At 50.7% G+C, this 18,494-nt stretch overlaps 1 protein-coding gene and 1 pseudogene across 2 annotated transcripts; one reads left to right on the plus strand and one right to left on the minus strand.

Moving 5' to 3' along the window:
• Window positions 1–497: 497 nt before the first annotated feature.
• Window positions 498–15,224, plus strand: MON1A (MON1 homolog A, secretory trafficking associated). 2 transcript variants are annotated; one of them, XM_064274507.1, is made up of 6 exons: window positions 498–772; window positions 10,686–10,825; window positions 12,394–12,679; window positions 13,257–14,022; window positions 14,683–14,830; window positions 14,930–15,224. In XM_064274507.1, exons 2-6 carry the CDS (start codon window positions 10,742–10,744, stop codon window positions 15,068–15,070), a joined length of 1,425 nt encoding a protein of 474 aa, XP_064130577.1. In that variant the 5' UTR covers window positions 498–772; window positions 10,686–10,741; the 3' UTR covers window positions 15,071–15,224. The 2 variants fall into 2 exon arrangements, with proteins under 2 accessions (XP_064130577.1, XP_064130576.1); XM_064274506.1 differs by having other exon boundaries at window positions 500–772; window positions 12,194–12,679.
• Window positions 9,859–10,524, minus strand: LOC111750587 (large ribosomal subunit protein P1-like; annotated as a pseudogene).
• Window positions 15,225–18,494: the final 3,270 nt, after the last annotated feature.

Genomic DNA, 18,494 nt, shown 5'->3' on the forward strand with positions numbered 1-18,494 from the left:
GTCTAATTAAATCAAAATCTCTAAGGGTCGTGTCCAAGCACTAGGGTTTTCTAAAAGCTCCCCAGGTCATTCTACGTGCAGTTAGAGTTAAAACTATTGCTCTAGAGCCTTATATTGATACGTTAAAACGTGGCTAAAAGGATGTTTTTGGCAGAGTCGTGCGGTTTTTGCGCATGCCCACACCCCTTACGGCCCATGTGGCCCGGCCCACTAATGACATTTATTCAGCCACCGAAACTTAGTCTTTCCCCAATCACTGGAGGAAATAACAACAACGTCCCTTTCTCTCCCTTGAAATAAATCTCGAGTTGGCTCAGGCGGAAAGGCCGCGGACTCCGGCTTCGCCGTCGGCGCGGAGCTTTGTGCCCCCAAAGCGGCCTCTAGTGAGGCAACCCCAAGCGGCGTCAGGTCCCGCCCCTGCTCTGCCCAGTCCCGGCGCCCCGACCTGTTCCGGCCGTGGCGCAGGCGGCCCGGCACGGCCGACTACATTTCCCACAATGCACCCCGGGGGCGGACCGGGCCGAGAGGCTGGAGCCGGGTCTCTGCCGCGAGAGACCCGAGAGAGTTGTCTTCCTGGGCCGGAGGCCGGGCGAGGGGCGGCGGGAGAACGCAGTGCCCGCTCTGTGGCCATGTCTGCGTCCGCAGGAAGCCGTGGCCCCGCGAATCTGCGCCCTCAGGCCGAACCGGGCCGGACCCCCGCGCCCCCCCGGGAGCCCGGCAGAGGGCAGTGACCAGCACCTTCTGTGCGTCCTGGGTCCCCCCGGAGAAACAGGTGAGTCCGATTGTCAAGCCACGTGGCCCGGGGGTTCAGAGAGACCCGAGTGTTGTTATCCTTGGAGAGAGAGGGCTTCAAGACTGGGGGCCCCTGCGGCCTACGGTATGAGGACCAGGTCTCCCTGGAGTCCCTCAGCAGGCTAGTCCCCCAGCTGGGAAATCCGTAACGCGAGGCCTGGAACCCATCCTTTGGCCGGGAGGGCGAGGTCCGGTCCCGGGCAGTGACCACTTATATCCCGCCCCCAACGCACAGACAGAATCCTCTCAAAGAGGTGCAGAGGTGACTACTGGATGAGCCGCTTAGCCCCTGGAAGAGTCCCGGGGCTGGGACTTTGCTCTCAAGGATGCTCTGGCTTAGACAACCCAACTGCCCCTGGTACCAGCTGAACCACCCTTTCTGGGCTCAAGTTTACTGGGGGAGGGTGAGCGGCTTTTGTCAGAGAGGGGAGTGGCTGCCAGCAATGACATGGACGTGGCCTTATTCTCAGCCTGAGGGAATAGTGATCCTGCTGAAGCCACAGCACAGCCTTACCTGGGCCCTGTCTGCCACTTGTCGGCAGCAATCCCTGGCACCACCCTCCTGGTTGACCACCCCCTGAAGGATCAAGGCAGGAACCATCTAAGCTAAAAGAGAGAGCAAAGTGGTAGGGCACTAGTAGGGAGGGGCTCTTGCAGGCCCTCCCCTTCCAGTGCTGCCTAAGGGTGGGAGGTACGCTAGAAGGGTTGATCGAGTCAACCTGTTTGGTGACATTGCTTGCAGGCAGGGAAGGACGCTTTTAGGGAAAGTGCATAAGCCCTGAGGGCTTCAAGAGAGGTTGCTGGAGAAGAGGCCCAGTAGGGGAATCTGGGCAGGTTCCAGCAGACCTCCCTTGTCTAACTGCTTCAGGCCTAGCCTCCTAGAAGCTTCAGCTGCACAAGTTATGTGGGGTAGTTTTGCTGTGAGTCATTTGTCTTCCGTACCTGAGTTTCCAGGGTAAGCCTCCAGAGAGTTTTTTGCTTTATCAGAGCTTCTGGCTGGACCCCCTAGACTTGGAGATGCTAAATGATCTCAGATGACAGGGGGACTGTCCTGAAGGAGATATTCACTAGCCCCCAGCCAGCTGATCCTGCACCCACAATGTAGGCAGCTTAGCCCACAGGAATCAGTTGGTGGTAGGCCCTCAGGTTAGGGGTAAGTTACTGTAGGGGTCTTTGAGTCAAAGGTGCAAAACCTTACATCAGCGTGTGGTAGACCAAGGAGTTCAACTTAGGAGAGACTTCCAGGGGCAGCCAGTGGCTTGTCCTTGAACTCCAGGGAAGGTAAATAGCCCGGTAGCCTGGAGGAACTCCCAGCCCTAGGGCTATTGATAGCTCTTCAGCCCCACATCATAGATGGGTCACTTTAGGCTACACCCTACCTGGCTCCATGGGATCAGAAGCATGTTTGGCATAGCCAGTTCACCCAGGACCTGGCTCAGACTGAGCAAACTCTCAAAGGTCTGATTTACCTGGCAGAGACTACTGAATTGGCATAAATACTCCTAAGTAAGAATAATGTGATGTACTAGTGGCACCAGCAAAGTGTACAAGTGCGTACTCTAGGTAGGGTAACTAAATTATATTGATTATCTCATTTAATCTTTCACAACCCAATGAATCAGTACTATTATTATCTCCATGTTAGATGAGAAAGCTGAGACCTATAAAACTGGGCCAGGTGAATCCAGGCCCCTGTGACTAAGATCCATTGCTTCTTAACAGTTGATTACTACCAAGGACAAGTCTTCCCACAGGCAGGGATTTCCAGAGGCCACATTGTAGATGTGAAGGAGTGGGTATTTCCTACAAATCTTTAACCGTCTCCCTTCCAAATATGTTTATTTGGCAAAAATTGATTAAACTCTTATGTGTGGAGCTGACACTCTGACACACCTTCAGTAGAGAGAAATAAAGCAGGGCAAGAGGGGTAAAGGGCCGAGGTATTACAGGAAGGCCTCTTTGATAAGGTGACACTTAAGTGGCAACCTGAAGGATGTGAGGGAATGAGTCATGTAGATATCTAACCCAGGCAGTGGAATAGATGAGATGGGAGGCAGGGAGAAAAACAGGGAGATGTGGTCCAGGCAGAAAGGTCAACTAGGGCAAAGTTCTGAAGTGAAAGAGTGCTCAGGATGCTTAAGGAAAGCCATGAGGCTAGCATGTCTGGGCTGGAGCAGTGTGAGTGGAGGGAGACAGTAGGAGAAAAGGTCAAAGAAGTAATGGGGCGAGGGGGCATATGAGTAGGCTCTTGTGCACCACTGTGAGGAGATTGGCTTTCTCTCTGAGTAAGGTAGGAGCTGTTACAGATTTATGAGGAGGTGAATTACATGGTCTGAGTTCTGTATCATTAGGATTAATCTGAGTGCTGTGAGAAGGACAGACTGCAAGGGCAGAAGGGGGGAGACTGTTTAAGACACTGTTGCAACAGTGTGGGGAAAGATAATGGTGGCTTGAAACAACATAGTGGTGGTGGAGGTGATGAGAAGTGGTCAGATTCCAAATTCTCACTTATAGGCATTTCTCACTTATATCAGTAATCTGTTCCATGAAAGTTAGACATTCTGCCTGGAAACCATATCTAGGAGTCTATTTCACATCATTTTAAGTGGTAAAATTATAACGCTTTACACATCAACCCCAGATCTCCAACAAATTTTCTAAAATAAAAGCTAAAATGCAGGGAAAACGTGTGATTTACATGGCAGAGACCACTGAATCAGTGTGTAAGGGGAGCCACACCTAGTCCGAATGCTAGATAAAAATAACTGTGATGTGCTAATGGCACAATACATATATTGTGTGTGTGTGTGTAATTTCCAGATACAAAATGCTTAAAACATTCGCTCCTCATCACCAACCATTTTTGTTGCTTTGACACACTATCCTGGCTTTTTTTTGGTGCCTGTAACAACCATGATGCAAGTAAGTCCTTAGGTTGACACTCAGTGATCTTCTATCAATTGTATTTGTAATATAATTTGAGGCTTCAATGCACATTATTTTGTTAAAAATGTAGATGAAGTTTTGGTGATGTAGATATACTTTTTTTTTTTTATGTAAACATAAGCTGACTTTATTATATACAAATTTGGTGTATTAGTTATCTGTTGGTGTGTAACAAATTATCCCAAAACTTAGCACCTTAAAATAATAAACATTTACTATTTCATACAGTTCCTGTGGGTGAGGAATTTGGGAGCAGCTTAGCTGGATGGTTTAGGTTGAGGGTCTCCCATGAGGTTGCAGTCATCCAAAGGCATGACTGGGGCTAGATGATTTGCTTACAGAATGGCTCACTCACGTGACTGGCAAGTTGATAGTGGCTGTTGGTAGGAGGCCTCAGTTTCTTGCCATGTGGTTCTCTCCATAGGGCTGCTTGAGTGTCCTCACAACATGGTTGATGAATTCTCCCAGAGAGAGTGATCTAACAGGGCAAGGCAGAGGCTACTATGTCTTTTACGACCTAACCTCAGAAGTCACACAGCATCATTTTCATACCATCCTATTGGTTACATAGATCAGCCCTGCTCAGTGGGGGAGGGAAGTATACAAGGCATGGATACCAGGAGTTGAGGATCAGTGGATGCCATCTTGAAGGCTGGGTACCACAGTTGGGTATTGTGATGGTTAAGGTTGTGTGTCGACTTGCCTGGGCCATGATTCTTAGTGGTTTGGCAGTCATATGATGTTGTAATCACTTCCATGATGAGATTTGATATAATGTGATCACCTCTATGATGGAATCTGCTGTGAGTAGCCAACCAGTTGAAAGGGAGTTTCCTTGGGTGTGTGGCCTGTATCAAATATATAAGTGGACATTGTGGCAAGGCTCATGGGCTTTTGCTCATTCTGGGTCGTGCAACTGGCTCCTGTTCATCTGACCTCTGGTTCTTGGAACTTGAGGTAGCAGCTTACCTGCGGACTTGCCTGCCAGTCTTGGGATTTGTCAATCTTTGCAGCCTGTGACCAAGAGCCCTGTGCTCTGACCTGCTGATCTTGGGTTTGCCAGCCCCTGGGGCTTTGTGAATCAGAAACCTGTATCCTGACCCACAGACTTGGGACATTCCAGCCTCTACAATTTCATGAGCCATTTCCTTGATATATAAATCTCTCTATATGAGTCGGAATAGAGTCATTTTATAGAGAAATGCTAACTAGAAAGATGTTTTCCTGTGTGTGCCTGTATTCTGAAGTACGGATGATAGGATTTGATGATGGTTTGGTATATGAGGTATGGGGAAAAGAGAGGCATGAGAGATGACTTTAAGGTTTTTGGGTGAACAACTGGAAGGATGAAGCTGTCTTTCACTGAGATGGTAAAAACTATAGGAGGAGCAACTTTTTAAGGGAATGATTAGGAGTTCAGTTTTGGACACATAATTTTGATTGTAAGATATCCAAGGGGAAGCATCAAGTAGACAGTTGGATGTGTGTACCTCTAGAAGTCAGAAGAGATATTGGGGATAGAAATAAAAATTGGAATGTGTAGATGGAATTTAAAACCACGAGACTGAATGAGATCACCAGGAGTTGAGTAAAGACAGAGAAGAGGTCCAAGGACTGAACCCTGGGTCCTTCCACTATAAAGGGAGTTACAAAGGGGACTCGAAAGGAGCAATCCATGGGGTAGAAGAGCCAAGAAAGGAAAATAGTATGCCAGAAGCCAAGAGGAAAAAGTATTTTAAGAGGGAGGAAATGATCAGATGTATCCATTGCTACTTATGGGTGAAGTGAGGTAATCCTGGAAGTCATCAGCAACCTTGATGGGAACAATGTTGGTGGAGTGATAGGAGTGAAAGTCTGGTTGGAATGGGTTGAAGACAGGGTGGGAGAAATGGAAAGACTGTGGCAGAGACACTTACTGTTTACCAAGTATCCATGAGCTCCCCGCATTTCCCAATCCCTCCTTGGCTGTGTGACTAGTTTTGCCTAATCCAGGCTGAAGTATTTAAGAGCTGGCATACATGAAACCAAAAGAATTGGTTGGTGCTCAGCTACCATTACTGAACTTTTTGATCAAAGATCCTATAGAAGAATCCTGATCAAAAAGGAGAAACTGCTCTGCTAACTCAGAACTGAAGCCACTCCTGAAGTCCACCTTTCAGCCAAAGATTAGACAGGGATATAAAACAAACAATAACACACGTGAGGAATGTGCTTCTTAGTTCAATCAAGTAGATGAGATCAAATGGGCGACATGCCCAAAAGCGAAGACAAGAAGGCAGGCAGGGACAGGAAGACTGGATGAATGGACATGGGGAACCTGGGGTGGAAAGAGAAAGGGGGAGAGTGCTAACACAATGAGGGGATTGCAATCAAAGTCACAAAACAATTTGTGTATACATTTTTGAATGAGAAATTAATTTGCACTGTAAATGTTCACCTAAAGCCCAATAAAATTTTTTTTAAAAAGAGGGGGAAGAATGCAGAACAGAATTTCAAATTCCCACGGACTCCAGACTTCCTGGAGCCATGGAGGCTGGATGAATCCCGGAAACTATTGCCCTGAGATAATCTTTAACCCTTAAACAAAAAATATCTCCTGAAGCCTTCTTAAAACTAAACAATAGCTTAACTAGTAAAAAACATCTGCCTTGAGCATTATGTACATTATGTTCTATTAAGAACTATATGGGATCAGAGTGACAACAGCAACTCAAAAGATTAGATAGGAACCTTAGGGCAGTGAGTTTATGTGAATGGGGGAGGAACAACTCAGAAAAGGAAAGTGAGAGTGGTTGCACACCTCGAAGAATGTAATCAATGTCACTGAATTGTATTTGTAGGAACTGTTGCATTGGTGTATGTTTTGCTGTGTATAAATAATCCTAACAACAAAATAAATACAATTTTTTTTTAAAGTTGGTACATGACCTTTGTCATGGATTGAATTGTGTCCCACCAAAAATATGTGTCAACTTGGTTAGGGCATGATTCCCAGTATTGTGTGGTTGTCCTCCATTTTGTGATTATAATTTTATGTTGAGAGGATTAGGGTGGGATCGTAATGCCCCCCTCACTCAGGTCACCTCCCTGATCCAAGGTAAAGGGAGTTTCCCTGGGGTGTGGCCTCTCAAGAGATAAAAGGGAAGGAAAGCAAGCAGAGAGTTGGGGACCTCATGCCACCAAGAAAGCAACGCCAGGAGCAGGGTGCATCCTTTGGACACGGGGTCCCTGGGCCTGAGAAGCTCCTCGACCAGGGGAAGATTGAGGACAAGGACCTTTCTTCAGAGCCGACAAAGAGAGAAAGCCTTCCCCTGAGGCCAATGCCCTGAATTTGGACTTGTAACCTACTAGACTGTGAGAAAATAAATTTCTCTTTGTTAAAGCCATCCACTTGTATTTCTGTTGTAGCAGCACTAGATGACTAAGACAACCTTCCAGCTCTGTCTTCCCTTGGCAGGTGAAGCGAAAGGCACATTCATATTCCAAATGGCAGAGCTATAAGATGCCAGTAGCCTGGATTCCAGCATCACTGCTTGGAAGGGAGGAGCTACTCCAGACTGCTGCCAGGCCCATGGGAGACGTTGCATGAACAAAAAATAAGTCTTGATGTGTGAAGGTTCTACCATTTTGGGATTCATTTGTTATACAGCATAGCCTAGCCTAACCTGACTAATATAACCTCTAAGTATTATTTACTCTCAAGGATTTTTTTTTTTTTAATAAAAGACAGCTGAAAAAATGGTGTGGTAGCTGGAGGGTAATGTAGAATTAAGGGGGGATTTGTTTTGTTTCAACTTTTTAAGTGACATAATAAATGTATACAGAAAAGTCCACGAATTCTAAGTACAACTCATTGAATTATCATAAAGTGGACACACCCAAGGGAGGGTGTTTTGAAGATGGAAGAAATGTCAGCATATCGGTGATGGATGGGAGAGAAGGGTAAACTGATGATCCAGCAGAGAGAGGGACAGCTGCTGATGCCATGTGCTTGCGTAGCTGAGAAGGGCTAGGATCTGGTGCACACGTGGAGGAGTGGCCTGCAGTGGAGCAGGGACAGCTTATCTTTATTAAGGGGGGGGAAGGCAGTTTGGCAGGTAGGATGAGGTGGTGGTGGGAGTCTATGGAAGTTCTCTTCTGATAGCTTCTGTTTCCTCAGTGAAATGAAAGTCAATGTGTTCTGCTGAGAGTGAGCATGGGGGAAGGGTATGACAGAAATTTAGGAGAAAGAAGGTGTGAAGTTGTTGACTAGAGGAGTGGGAAAGTGAGTAGACATAGAAATAAATGTAGGGCATTTCCATTTAAAGCAGTGGTTCTGGACCTTCTCCCCAGAAAAAACACACATACCAATCCATGTCTGCAACTAGGGAGCCAGGTCTAGAAGCCCTGGCCACAACCCTGGAACTATCAGTAGCAGCTTACCCTCTACCTGGACATGGCAGACTCATTTCTCTGAGGTTACTCTCTCTACACAGAAGTGCAGATCCCACCCTGGCTTCTAGGTTAGCAGTGTGAAATACTGGTCTATGAGATTCTCATGTGGTCTAGGTCTTCTTACTCAAGACCTGGACATGCCCTAATTTTCTTATCACCTACTACCCTGGGCTCTGTGGTGTGGCAGTGGCTGCTCTGGCCTGCTTTGGATTGCTTCTCTTGGTCTCAGTCAGATGGACCTCCCCAGGTTCCTGTTGAGGGCACATAGCCTCTCAGCTCCTCTGGCCCATTGTCACACAAGGTGGCTTATGCCTTGGTCTTCTTGGCTCTGACCCTTGCTGGGAACCATAACTCTTGATTGTTCCAATGGGAAGGACTGGTGGCCTAGAAAATTTCAAAAGGTTGATAATCTTCCTTTGGTCTTGCTCCGCATGGGACGATATCGTTGGCCAGTGGTCTTCCAACCTCTATGGCATGCCAGGGCTCAGTACAGGAGTGGCCAGAGGGCCAGTCTACAGGCCAGCCTCCTTGTTCCGTCTGTTTTACACATTGAGCTGCTGCAAAAAATTCACTTGAAGGAAGGATTCCATGGGTTAAAACAAAGATGACGAAAAAGAAGGGCTTGAAAGTTAGTTCTTTTGGCACATACACATGAGCTGCCTGACAGGAACTGTGGGAGGTCCAGAGAGTGTGTTCTTGGACATAGACAAGCTGGGGCTGCACAGATGCACCTGATGGGGTAGCTAGGGGCCCGACAGCCTCATGCTTCAATCCTCAGGGGGCTCTGAGATCACTCTTTTCATGAACATTTTTTAAGCAGGCTCAAGGTGGAGTCATTTGCCCAAGGTCACAGAGCTAGTAAAAGACAAAGCCTCAGGTATTCCCACTGGACCCTGTGCTCTGGGAGGGTAGAGGTGGGTTCTGCTTTGCTCACACTAACACCAGTCCATCCTAGGCCCCTGGCCTGCCTGCAGAATCCTCCTCAGGAAACTCCAAGTGGCTAGCCTCCACTGCCCTTCTCGTCCATCCAGCCAGATCTCTCTTCCCTAAAGTGTTGGTGCCTTGAATGGAACCCCTTCCCCAAAACCCCTCAGCCTGCCACTCAGGGCCCTGATAGGGGCTGACCCCAAGTGGGCTATCCAGCTTGATTACCCCTAATGTCCACTGTGGCCACCCCTGCCTGGCCCTGAGGCTGAGGAAGGACTGGGAGTCCAGGCTGAGTCTGTCCTGGTCATTGAGTGGGCACTGAGAATGGTTGTGTCTGTAGTTGTTTTTCACTGGAAAGGCAAGTCCTGGTGCCAAATTCAAAAGGTACCAAAGGGTATTCAGAAAAAAGCAAGGCTCCAGCCTGAAGACAGGCCTGTTTGCTGTGACTCATTTCTTTCACTGCATGTACCCAAATATCCAAAAAGAACTATCAATTAACTCAGTCTTGAATGGGGAAATGTTCATGGTATAATGTGGAGTGAAATAGATCAGGATACAGGATTGTTTCAGTTCTCAGCTCCAATGCTTCCTTCCTGTAGTGACAGTGGGCAAGTTATACTCTCTTAGCCTCAATTCCTTCATCTATAAGCTAGGCTAATAGGAGCACCTGCCTTAGAGAGGAGTGATCTAAGACCAGAAAACTTAATCTCGGTAAATTTCATAGCATGCTGCTTTAGTACTCAATAAGTGTTAGCTGCTAAAAAAAAAAAAGGTACATTTTATATATATTTAAAAAAGACTGGGAGGAAATATACTATAGTGGATGATTCTGAGTGGTGGAAATATGGTGACTTATTTCTTTATACATCTCTGTGTTTTCCAAGTTTTCTACAATGAATTTATTTCCCTTTTATAATCATACTTAATTTTTTAAAAGGAAATACTCAGAATCCATTCCCCAGGGGTTTGAGTTAGCTGGGTCTTAAAGAGTTCAGCTTTTTATTAAACATGTTACAAAAGGAGTTTATCAGAAAGACCAAAGCCCATGTCAGCATTATTGGACTACTCATATTCTTATTTCTTTGCTTCTACTTTCTTCTCAGCTGGGGTAGCAGTGGTGAGGGGCAGCTCTTCCTGCTGGTGCAGCGCCAGCTGTTGGTGCAGGTCCACCAGTCCTAACATTGCAGATGAGGCTCCCCTTGTTGACATTAGCCAGGGCCTTTGCAAACGAGCCAGGCCAGAAAGGTTCAACATTTTACAGTGGCTGCTTTAATGAGGACATTGATATTAAGATCTTGTGATGGTCACCTCATCATTGTGTAAGGTGAAGGCCAAGTAGATGCAGGTGAGCTTGGAGCTGGTGTGGGCAAGTGCTGGACTGGCAACTGCTGGGCACAATGCTAGTTCCCGGCTAAAGTGAGAGCCTCACCGCAACGCGGCTTTAGCTTCCTCAGAAGAACCGAGCACCTTAGTGGAAGCTGAGGCAAGGGGTCCACTTTCCTGTTTACCACAGTTAACTATGCCGGTGACCCTGGCAACAGCACACCCTTCCCCTCCACCCCCTGACACCTTTGTTTGCCCCACAGGAAAGCCGGAGGGATGGCAACTGACATGCAGAGGAAGAGAAGCGGCGAATGCCCTGATGGCACGTTGGCTCCTTCTGATGGGCAGAGTGTGGAAAGAGCTGAGAGCCCCACACCAGGACTGGCCCAGGGAATGGAGCCAGGTATGGCAGGCTGTGCAGCCACAGCCAGCTGACAGCTGGAGCAGCCACAGGGGAATTGGGATTCCTGGCCACTTTTTTCCTCCCACTCATTCATGCATTTGTTCACTCACTCATTGAATATTTGCCAGGTGCTGGGGATACTGCAGGGAGCAGGGTTCACTATGTGCCCTGTCTTCCTCTCCACTTCATGTGGTGCCACTTGCCCTGTGCTGTCTGGCTGCCCATGTGGGCTCTCCTCCTTCTGTTCCCTGTGTCTCTAGCGCACCCGCCTTGTCTCTCAGCTTAAATGTTACCTTCTTATAAGTTAGGCCTTGCTCTACCACCCTCTGTGCAGGGCACTGGAGTTGTTTTGTAATTTTATTTGCCAGTGTATGTATTGCCCACTTCTCTCTTCCACAAGATTGTGAGCTCTTTGAGCACAGAACAACTGTATCCCCAATGCCTGACACATTGCCAAGTTTGTAATACCAAAAAACTCAAACCAAACCTGTTGCTGTTGATTCCAACTCATAGTGACCCTATAGAACAGAGTAGAACTGCCCCATAGAGTTTCCAAGGAGTGGCTGGTGGATTCGAACTGCTGACATTTTGATTAGCAGCTGAGCTCTTAACCGCTGTGCCATCAGGGTTCTGGGTTTGTAATAGAGGCTGAAAGTATATCTGTTGAACTATTCTGCCAAAAAATAAAAAATCAGTAAAGGACAACTGACATAGTCCCTGCCCTGGAGGAGCTATTACAGTGAAATTTGCTAGAAGCTATGGGCTGAGAGAGAGTGATTTACTGAGCACAGTGCTGGGCATACAGCAATGAACAACCAGGTTCCTGCCCTTGGAGGGGATCCCATTGTAGTTGGGGAGAATAGCTGTTAAGTACCACAAGAGAAATCAAAGAGGGACATAAGATAGAGTGCCTGAGGTTGGAAGTCAGGTGAGGAGGTAACATCTGAGCTGAGAGCTGAAGTACAACAGGGGCCCAGCCATGCTAGCAGGTGACAGTGTCTTCTAAGCAGAGGGAACAGCAGGTACAGAGGCCCTGAGGTGGGGGCATGTTGAGGGTGTTCAAAGAGCAGAAGGATGAAGGCCAGTGTACCTGGGATAAGCCTTGGGTGGGCTTCGAGATAGGAGTGGGAGAGGTAGGCAGATACCAGCTGTCACCACTGCTGTGAGTGGTGGGTCTTATTCTCAGTGTGATGGGAGAAGACTGGTGGTCTGTAAGTTGCATGACCTGTGGCAGACGGTGGCAGGAGCACAGAGTGGCTTGAACCCAGGAGGACAGTCAGTCAAGCTAGAGTGGCCATGTTAGGCACCTTGCTGGCGAGGGGGTCTGCCAGAGGCTTCCCCTCTAAGCACCAGTGCTTTTGCCTGCAGGTGCCGGGCAGGAGGGTGCCATGTTTGTCCACGCCCGTTCCTATGAGGATCTGACTGAGTCTGAGGATGGGGAGGCATCTGGGGAGACCCCCAAGGAAGGTGTTGGAGGTCCCCCACCACTGCCTGCAGACATGCGCCAGATTAGCCAGGACTTCAGCGAGCTGAGCACCCAGCTAACAGGTGTGGCCCGTGACCTGCAGGAGGAGATGCTGCCTGGAAGCTCTGAGGACTGGCTGGAGCCCCCAGGGACAACAGGGCGACCAGCCACAGAACCCCTCAGGGAGGGCACAGCTGAAGGGGATGAGGAGGATGCTACCGAGGCATGGCGCCTACACCAGAAGCACGTCTTTGTGCTGAGCGAGGCGGGCAAGCCGGTGTACTCCCGATATGGGTCGGAGGAGGCACTCTCCAGCACCATGGGTGTCATGGTGGCCCTGGTATCCTTTCTGGAGGCAGACAAGAATGCCATTCGCTCCATTCATGCAGGTGAGCCACCTATGGAGGGTAGCAGTGAGGGCTCCCCTGGCCAGGGTTAACTCATATCAAGCTTTGGACCCCTTGGGCTAGAGAACTGGGATGTGCTGTGTGACCAAGGGCAAGTCCCTCCACCTCTCTGAGCCTCAAGGTCCTCATCTGTACATGAGATAATAACACTGCCAGCCTCATGGAGTTGTTGTGAGGGCCAAAGGTGGCTTTACCCTTGGAGAGGATGAGAATCACAAGAGGAGGTGACAAAAAAATCCCAGGTCCTGAGCCCCACCCAACTCTTGGCAGTTGACTTAGCCCTTGGGAGGGGGAAGTAGGGATCCAAGAACATGTTTTTCAGAAGTGCCTCCATGTTTCAGCAGAAGCCAGTCTGTGAAGCAAATGGCAGGAACAGGCCTGGAGTCCTCAGGGAAATGGGCTGTCTTTACCCGCATCATCCTTAAGCCCCTACTGTGCCCAGAGCTCTGAGCCAGGGTGGAGAGGATATAGGAGGCTTTGGGCTCCTAGGAGGGCCAATCCGAGAGGGCCTTTCCAGAGAGGGTCTAAGGCTGACACCCGTCCCCCCACCCACCCTCAGATGGCTACAAGGTGGTATTCGTGCGCCGGAGCCCACTGGTGCTGGTGGCGGTGGCGCGCACGCGGCAGTCAGCACAGGAGCTGGCTCAGGAGCTGCTCTACATCTACTACCAGATCCTCAGCCTTCTCACGGGTGCGCAGCTGAGCCACATCTTCCAGCAGAAGCAGAACTACGACCTGCGACGCCTGCTCTCGGGCTCGGAGCGTATCACCGACAACCTGCTACAGCTCATGGCACGGGACCCCAGCTTCCTGATGGGGGCAGCGCGCTGTCTGCCCCTGGCCTCAGCCGTGCGCGACGTCGTGAGCGCCAGTCTGCAGCAGGCGCGGGTGCGCAGCCTTGTCTTCTCCATCCTACTGGCGCGAAACCAGCTTGTGGCTCTTGTGCGCCGCAAGGACCAATTCCTGCACCCTATCGATCTGCACCTGCTCTTCAACCTCATCAGTTCCTCCTCATCCTTCCGTGAGGGCGAGGCCTGGACACCTGTGTGCCTACCCAAATTCAATGCCGCAGGCTTCTTCCACGCACACATCTCATACCTAGAGCCTGATACTGACCTCTGTCTGCTGCTGATTTCCACCGACCGTGAGGACTTCTTTGCTGTCTCCGACTGCCGTCGCCGCTTCCAGGAGCGCCTGCGCAAGCGAGGAGCCCATCTGGCCCTGCGCGAGGCACTGCGCACACCTTACTACAGCGTGGCTCAAGTGGGCATCCCGGACCTGCGCCACTTCCTCTATAAGTCAAAGAGCTCAGGACTGTTCACCAGGTGAGGGAGGGCCTTGGGGGCACCAGTTGAGGCAGGGACGATAGGAGGGGGGAAGAATTGGGTGGGGCCTGAACCCGGGGGGGCAGTCTTGGGCCCCTCTGGGAATGGACCGGAATGATGGATCTATTTTGCTGTGGCCCCAGGGACCCGGACTCCCAACACCGCTCTTTCCATGGGCGTACACCTCTCTACTTCATTGCCCAGAAGGCCTGAAAATGCCCAATATACACAGGAAGGAAGCTAGAATAGAGGTCTCTCGGGTCCCTTGCCCTGGAGCAACTGTGCCTGAAGCCTCATTCTGGTTCAGCCAGGATGCAGAGCCTCTCCCCCACCCCCTCCCTTCTTGACAGAGGGGCTGGGACTGGGCTGGAGTCAGGTGTGGCAGTTTCTCCTCCCTTTACCCTGTTTTGGCCCAGAGGGTTCCCAGCTCACCTTTCCTCCATTCCACACCTGTCACTCTCAGTCTTTGACACCTAAACTCAGATTGCCTTCTCCAAGGGAGGGTCAGCAAAGACACCATGAATTTGGGGGGTGGGGGTGGGCATCTGGAGAGTAGGACTAGTGGTAGACTCTCCCTGGCTGGAAATAGCTGTTTCTAAAGCTCCAGAGAAGGCAATAGAAGTCATCCTTTTGCAAATTGCACCCCACCCCTCCCCCCAGCCCTGAGATTGAGGCCCCGTACACAAGTGAAGAAGAGCAGGAGCGGCTGTTGGGCCTCTACCAGTACCTGCACAGCCGTGCCCACAATGCCTCCCGCCCCCTCAAGACCATCTACTACACAGGACCCAACGAGAACCTCCTGGCCTGGGTAAGGCAGCCCTGGGCTAGGCTGGGCTTCACTGGGGCTCTGGGGAGGGGCCATGAGGGACCACCAGCCTGGATGACCACCCTATGCCCCCTCCCCCAGGTGACAGGCGCCTTTGAGCTCTACATGTGCTACAGCCCCCTGGGGACCAAGGCTTCTGCTGTCAGTGCCATTCATAAGCTGATGCGCTGGATCCGCAAAGAGGAAGACCGCCTCTTCATTCTTACGCCCCTCACCTACTGATGGGAATGTGTGCAGGCTCAGCCCTCCTGGGCCCACTGGGACATGGGAAGCCATGGGAGCCTCCAGGTGGGGCTAGCCTTTTCCTACCCAGCAAGCAGGCAGGGACTGTGGGTTGGCGTGTGCATTAAAATCCTTTGGGGAAGATATTTGTCAACCCTGTTGCTGTGTACTTCATCCAGCCACTCCTACTCACACATATAAACACTAGATCCTCCTCCCTAGGCTCTGCACATGTCTCCCATGCACAGGGGCACGTGCAAACTTGGGCCCTATTCCTCCCTCCCTTGCACTGGCATCAGGCCACATATGCTCAGAATCAGGCCTCGGGCAGGGACTGTTTTGGTTCCGCTGAAGCGCTGCCCCACGTAAAGGGTTCTCAGGTGCCCCACTGACCTTGCCTCCATAGCCCCACCCCTGTACTCTCTGTGAGCCTCTGTTGCCTCGCCTCTCACTCCTGGTTGGGGTCTCAGCTTCATATCTCAAAGAAACCAACCACTCTGGGAGCCCTGGCCATACAGCTATTTGACAGGCTGCTGTAGTTCAGCAGGAACTGAGCTGAGTGAGACAGGGACAATCAGGGTGGGGGGAATCTGAGCCCCACCATGGGTGGGAGCCCTTGGCGAGACAGCCCAGTGCTTAACAGATAAATCCAGAGTTCAGCTTCCCTGTACCTCACGGGCCTCTGGGGAAACTGTCCTTGCTTAGCCCTTCCCATGAAGGGCTTCTTTCATAGCTTCCTTACCTCCACCCAGTGCATTCCTTGAAATGTCCCCTAGAGTGAGCCGGAGGCCTGAAAGAAGGCCCAGCTGACCTCAGGGCAGGAGTAGACCCTGCCCTAAGAAGGGCTGAGTCCTTTAGGTACACCTAGGGCCCTTTTCAAGCACCTATTTCTTGTCACAGTCAGGTCTGTATGGGGCACATGGACATTCCAGGGGACTCAGCAGTGAAGGCCTGGCCCTGTTCTCTCTACCATGAACCTCTTTGTGGGCAGAGCCCAGGGCACAGTATAGAAAACCTGCACCTTGCTGCTGGGAAGCTCTCCCAGCTCTGCCACAACTTAACCATCTCATTGGCCAGGGGGAATGAAAGGCCTAGGAGTGTTTATGAGAGAGACGTGTCCATTGAATGTGGTCTTCATACCGTCAGAAGGAATCACCCTCATGCAGTCTCTGAGAGCTGGGTCAGGGTATTCTGCCACTAAAACCAACCCAGGCTGGAGGATGTGCCTGTATTGGAGGCATGGGCAAAGAGTGCCCTGGAATGATTCTACTTACTATCTTAGGAAATGACAGCATAGCCCCTGCTCTTGGCCCCATCCTGAATCACATAGGAACAGGCATGGCACCAGACCACCCACCTAGACCCCAAGGTCCCTGGGGAGCTGCCACAGGGTTGGTGGGTACTGCTCACCCCGCTCACTTGCTCTGGCCCCTTTTCTTCTGTTCCTCCCCTTGCTCCTGGCCAGGGCACCAAACCAGTGCCTTTGGGGCCGGGATAGTGCCAGGTTGGCTGTCGCTGACAGCTCTGGTGTTATGGTGAGTAGTCAGCCACTAAGTGCCCCTGCTGACTGCCCTAACCCCTGTAGGATCCTTAGTTTCTCTGTAGCTCAGCACCTGTTCTGAGTAGGAGAAGCAGAGGTGCTCACAGTTAGATGAGGACAATGGGGCACTTAGGAGTATGGGGTTACCTGGTTGGGGGTCAGGGGAGGGATGATAGGCAAATAGGAAAGGTGCTCCTGGTGGAGGGACATGGTAAAGAACCTAGTATAACTGCTTTACAGTGAAGCTGGAGGAATCTGCAAGGCCTGGGGTTCCGAGATTCCAGCTAAGTCTGGCAGTGAGGAACCACCGAAGGTGTTAGAGCTGTGGATTGATGTGGTCATATCGTGGCTAGAGATTTCCCCCAGACTGAACTCTTCGGGTTGGAGAAAGAGGCTAGATCTAGTTCTCAGGAGTACTGTCTGAAGAGGAGTGAGAACCTGTGGAGGGTAGAGTAGCTAGCCCTCCCTCAAGTTAGCAGTTGGGTAGGTGCTCAGCTGACTGGCTATAGGGCAGGCCTGTTGCCTTCACCTTGGGAGAACACACGTACTCCACCCTGCAGGGCCCCATTAGCTGCCCTTCACCACACAGCTTGCCTACCTCCCTCCTGCAGAGCAGTCAGATGAGGAGGTGGGAAGGGGTACTCTTGTGGGCTTCTGCTATGGAAGAGTAGAGTCCTTGCTGCAGAGAGGGTGCTGGCCTGAGGTCAGCCATCAGCATGGCCACACGGGGGCAGTCGAGAACCAACTGATGGCTGCTTCACTCCTACCCCATAAATGGGGTGGGAGGGGCGACCTAGAAGGGCTAGACCCCACCCCCAGATGTCTCTTAGAACACCCTTCAGGCAGGGTGGAGGTCTCAGGGAACCGAAGTCCCAGAATGAACAGGAGAGTGTTTCAGTTTTACCCAGCATGACTATCTTTAGACATGTAGACTGTGGAATGCAGAAACCACGCCCTGATTTTCACGGGATGTTTATTCCAATTTTATGTTGCTTCCGGGGTGGTATCCTCTCTGCACTGGGTGTGGCCGCCCTGTGCTATTTTCTTTCCCTATCACCGACTTCTCACGGAGCTCCAGCCTGGAGGATGGAAGGAGAAGGAAAGGTAAAGTCAAGCATTCAGAGTGAACTATGCTGGTTGAGTGTATAGCATGGGGACTGTGGGACACAAGAGAGGGGCCTGTTGCACCCTGGGCCAGAAAGTCTTCCCGGACGAGGTGTCATCCAAGCTGCAAGAGGAGGAAGGGAAAAGGTGGTCCCGGAAGAAGGAACAAAGTCTAAAGGAGCCCTAGTGGTGCAATGGTTAAGTTCTTGGCTGCTAAGGGAAAAGTTGGCAGTTCAAACCCACCCAGCTGCTCCACCTAATGATCTGCTCCTATAAAGATTACAGCCTAGAAAACCCTATGGGGCAGTTCTGCTCTGTTAAATGGGGTCGCTGAGTTGAAATTGACTCAATGGAACCTAACAACAACACAACATTTTGTATTACACCAAGGACGCAGGCACCTGGAGCTGGACAGGTGCTGGGTGGGGTGGGGAAGATACAGCTCCCTAAGCCAGACTGAATCATGTGGGGTGAAGGGCTTCTCTCTTCCCCACATCCCATCCCACCCCATCCCTGGGACCCAACTTCACAGGTCCTAAGACCTCAACCCAGGATTACCCTGTGAAGCTTCCCCTCCCTCTAGGGTCTGTGCTGGGGTGGCTGAGGGGCTGTCAGGCTGAGGATGTCTCCCAGAGCCCACCTCCAGTGTCGGGGAACCAGTTACCATGAGGTAGCTGCTAAGGTGAGGGAAATGATGAGAGAGAGACCTACCCCCCACCACACACACACACAAAAACACACATACGCAGAGAGCTCTGGGTAGCCACCTAGCCAAAACTA

The sequence above is a fragment of the Loxodonta africana genome, chromosome 22 (assembly GCF_030014295.1).
Source record: "Loxodonta africana isolate mLoxAfr1 chromosome 22, mLoxAfr1.hap2, whole genome shotgun sequence".
In the NCBI taxonomy this organism is placed as follows: Eukaryota; Metazoa; Chordata; class Mammalia; order Proboscidea; family Elephantidae; genus Loxodonta; species Loxodonta africana.

Excerpts from the sequence above, each read along its gene's own strand:
- MON1A (XM_064274506.1), top strand. The coding sequence starts at position 10,699 with ATGGCAACTGACATGCAGAGGAAGAGAAGCGGCGAATGCCCTGATGGC. Across the intron at positions 10,826-12,193 it reads GGCCCAGGGAATGGAGCCAG|GTGCCGGGCAGGAGGGTGCC; the intron begins GTATGGCAGGCT and ends TTTTGCCTGCAG. Across the intron at positions 14,023-14,682 it reads AGCTCAGGACTGTTCACCAG|CCCTGAGATTGAGGCCCCGT; the intron begins GTGAGGGAGGGC and ends CCCTCCCCCCAG.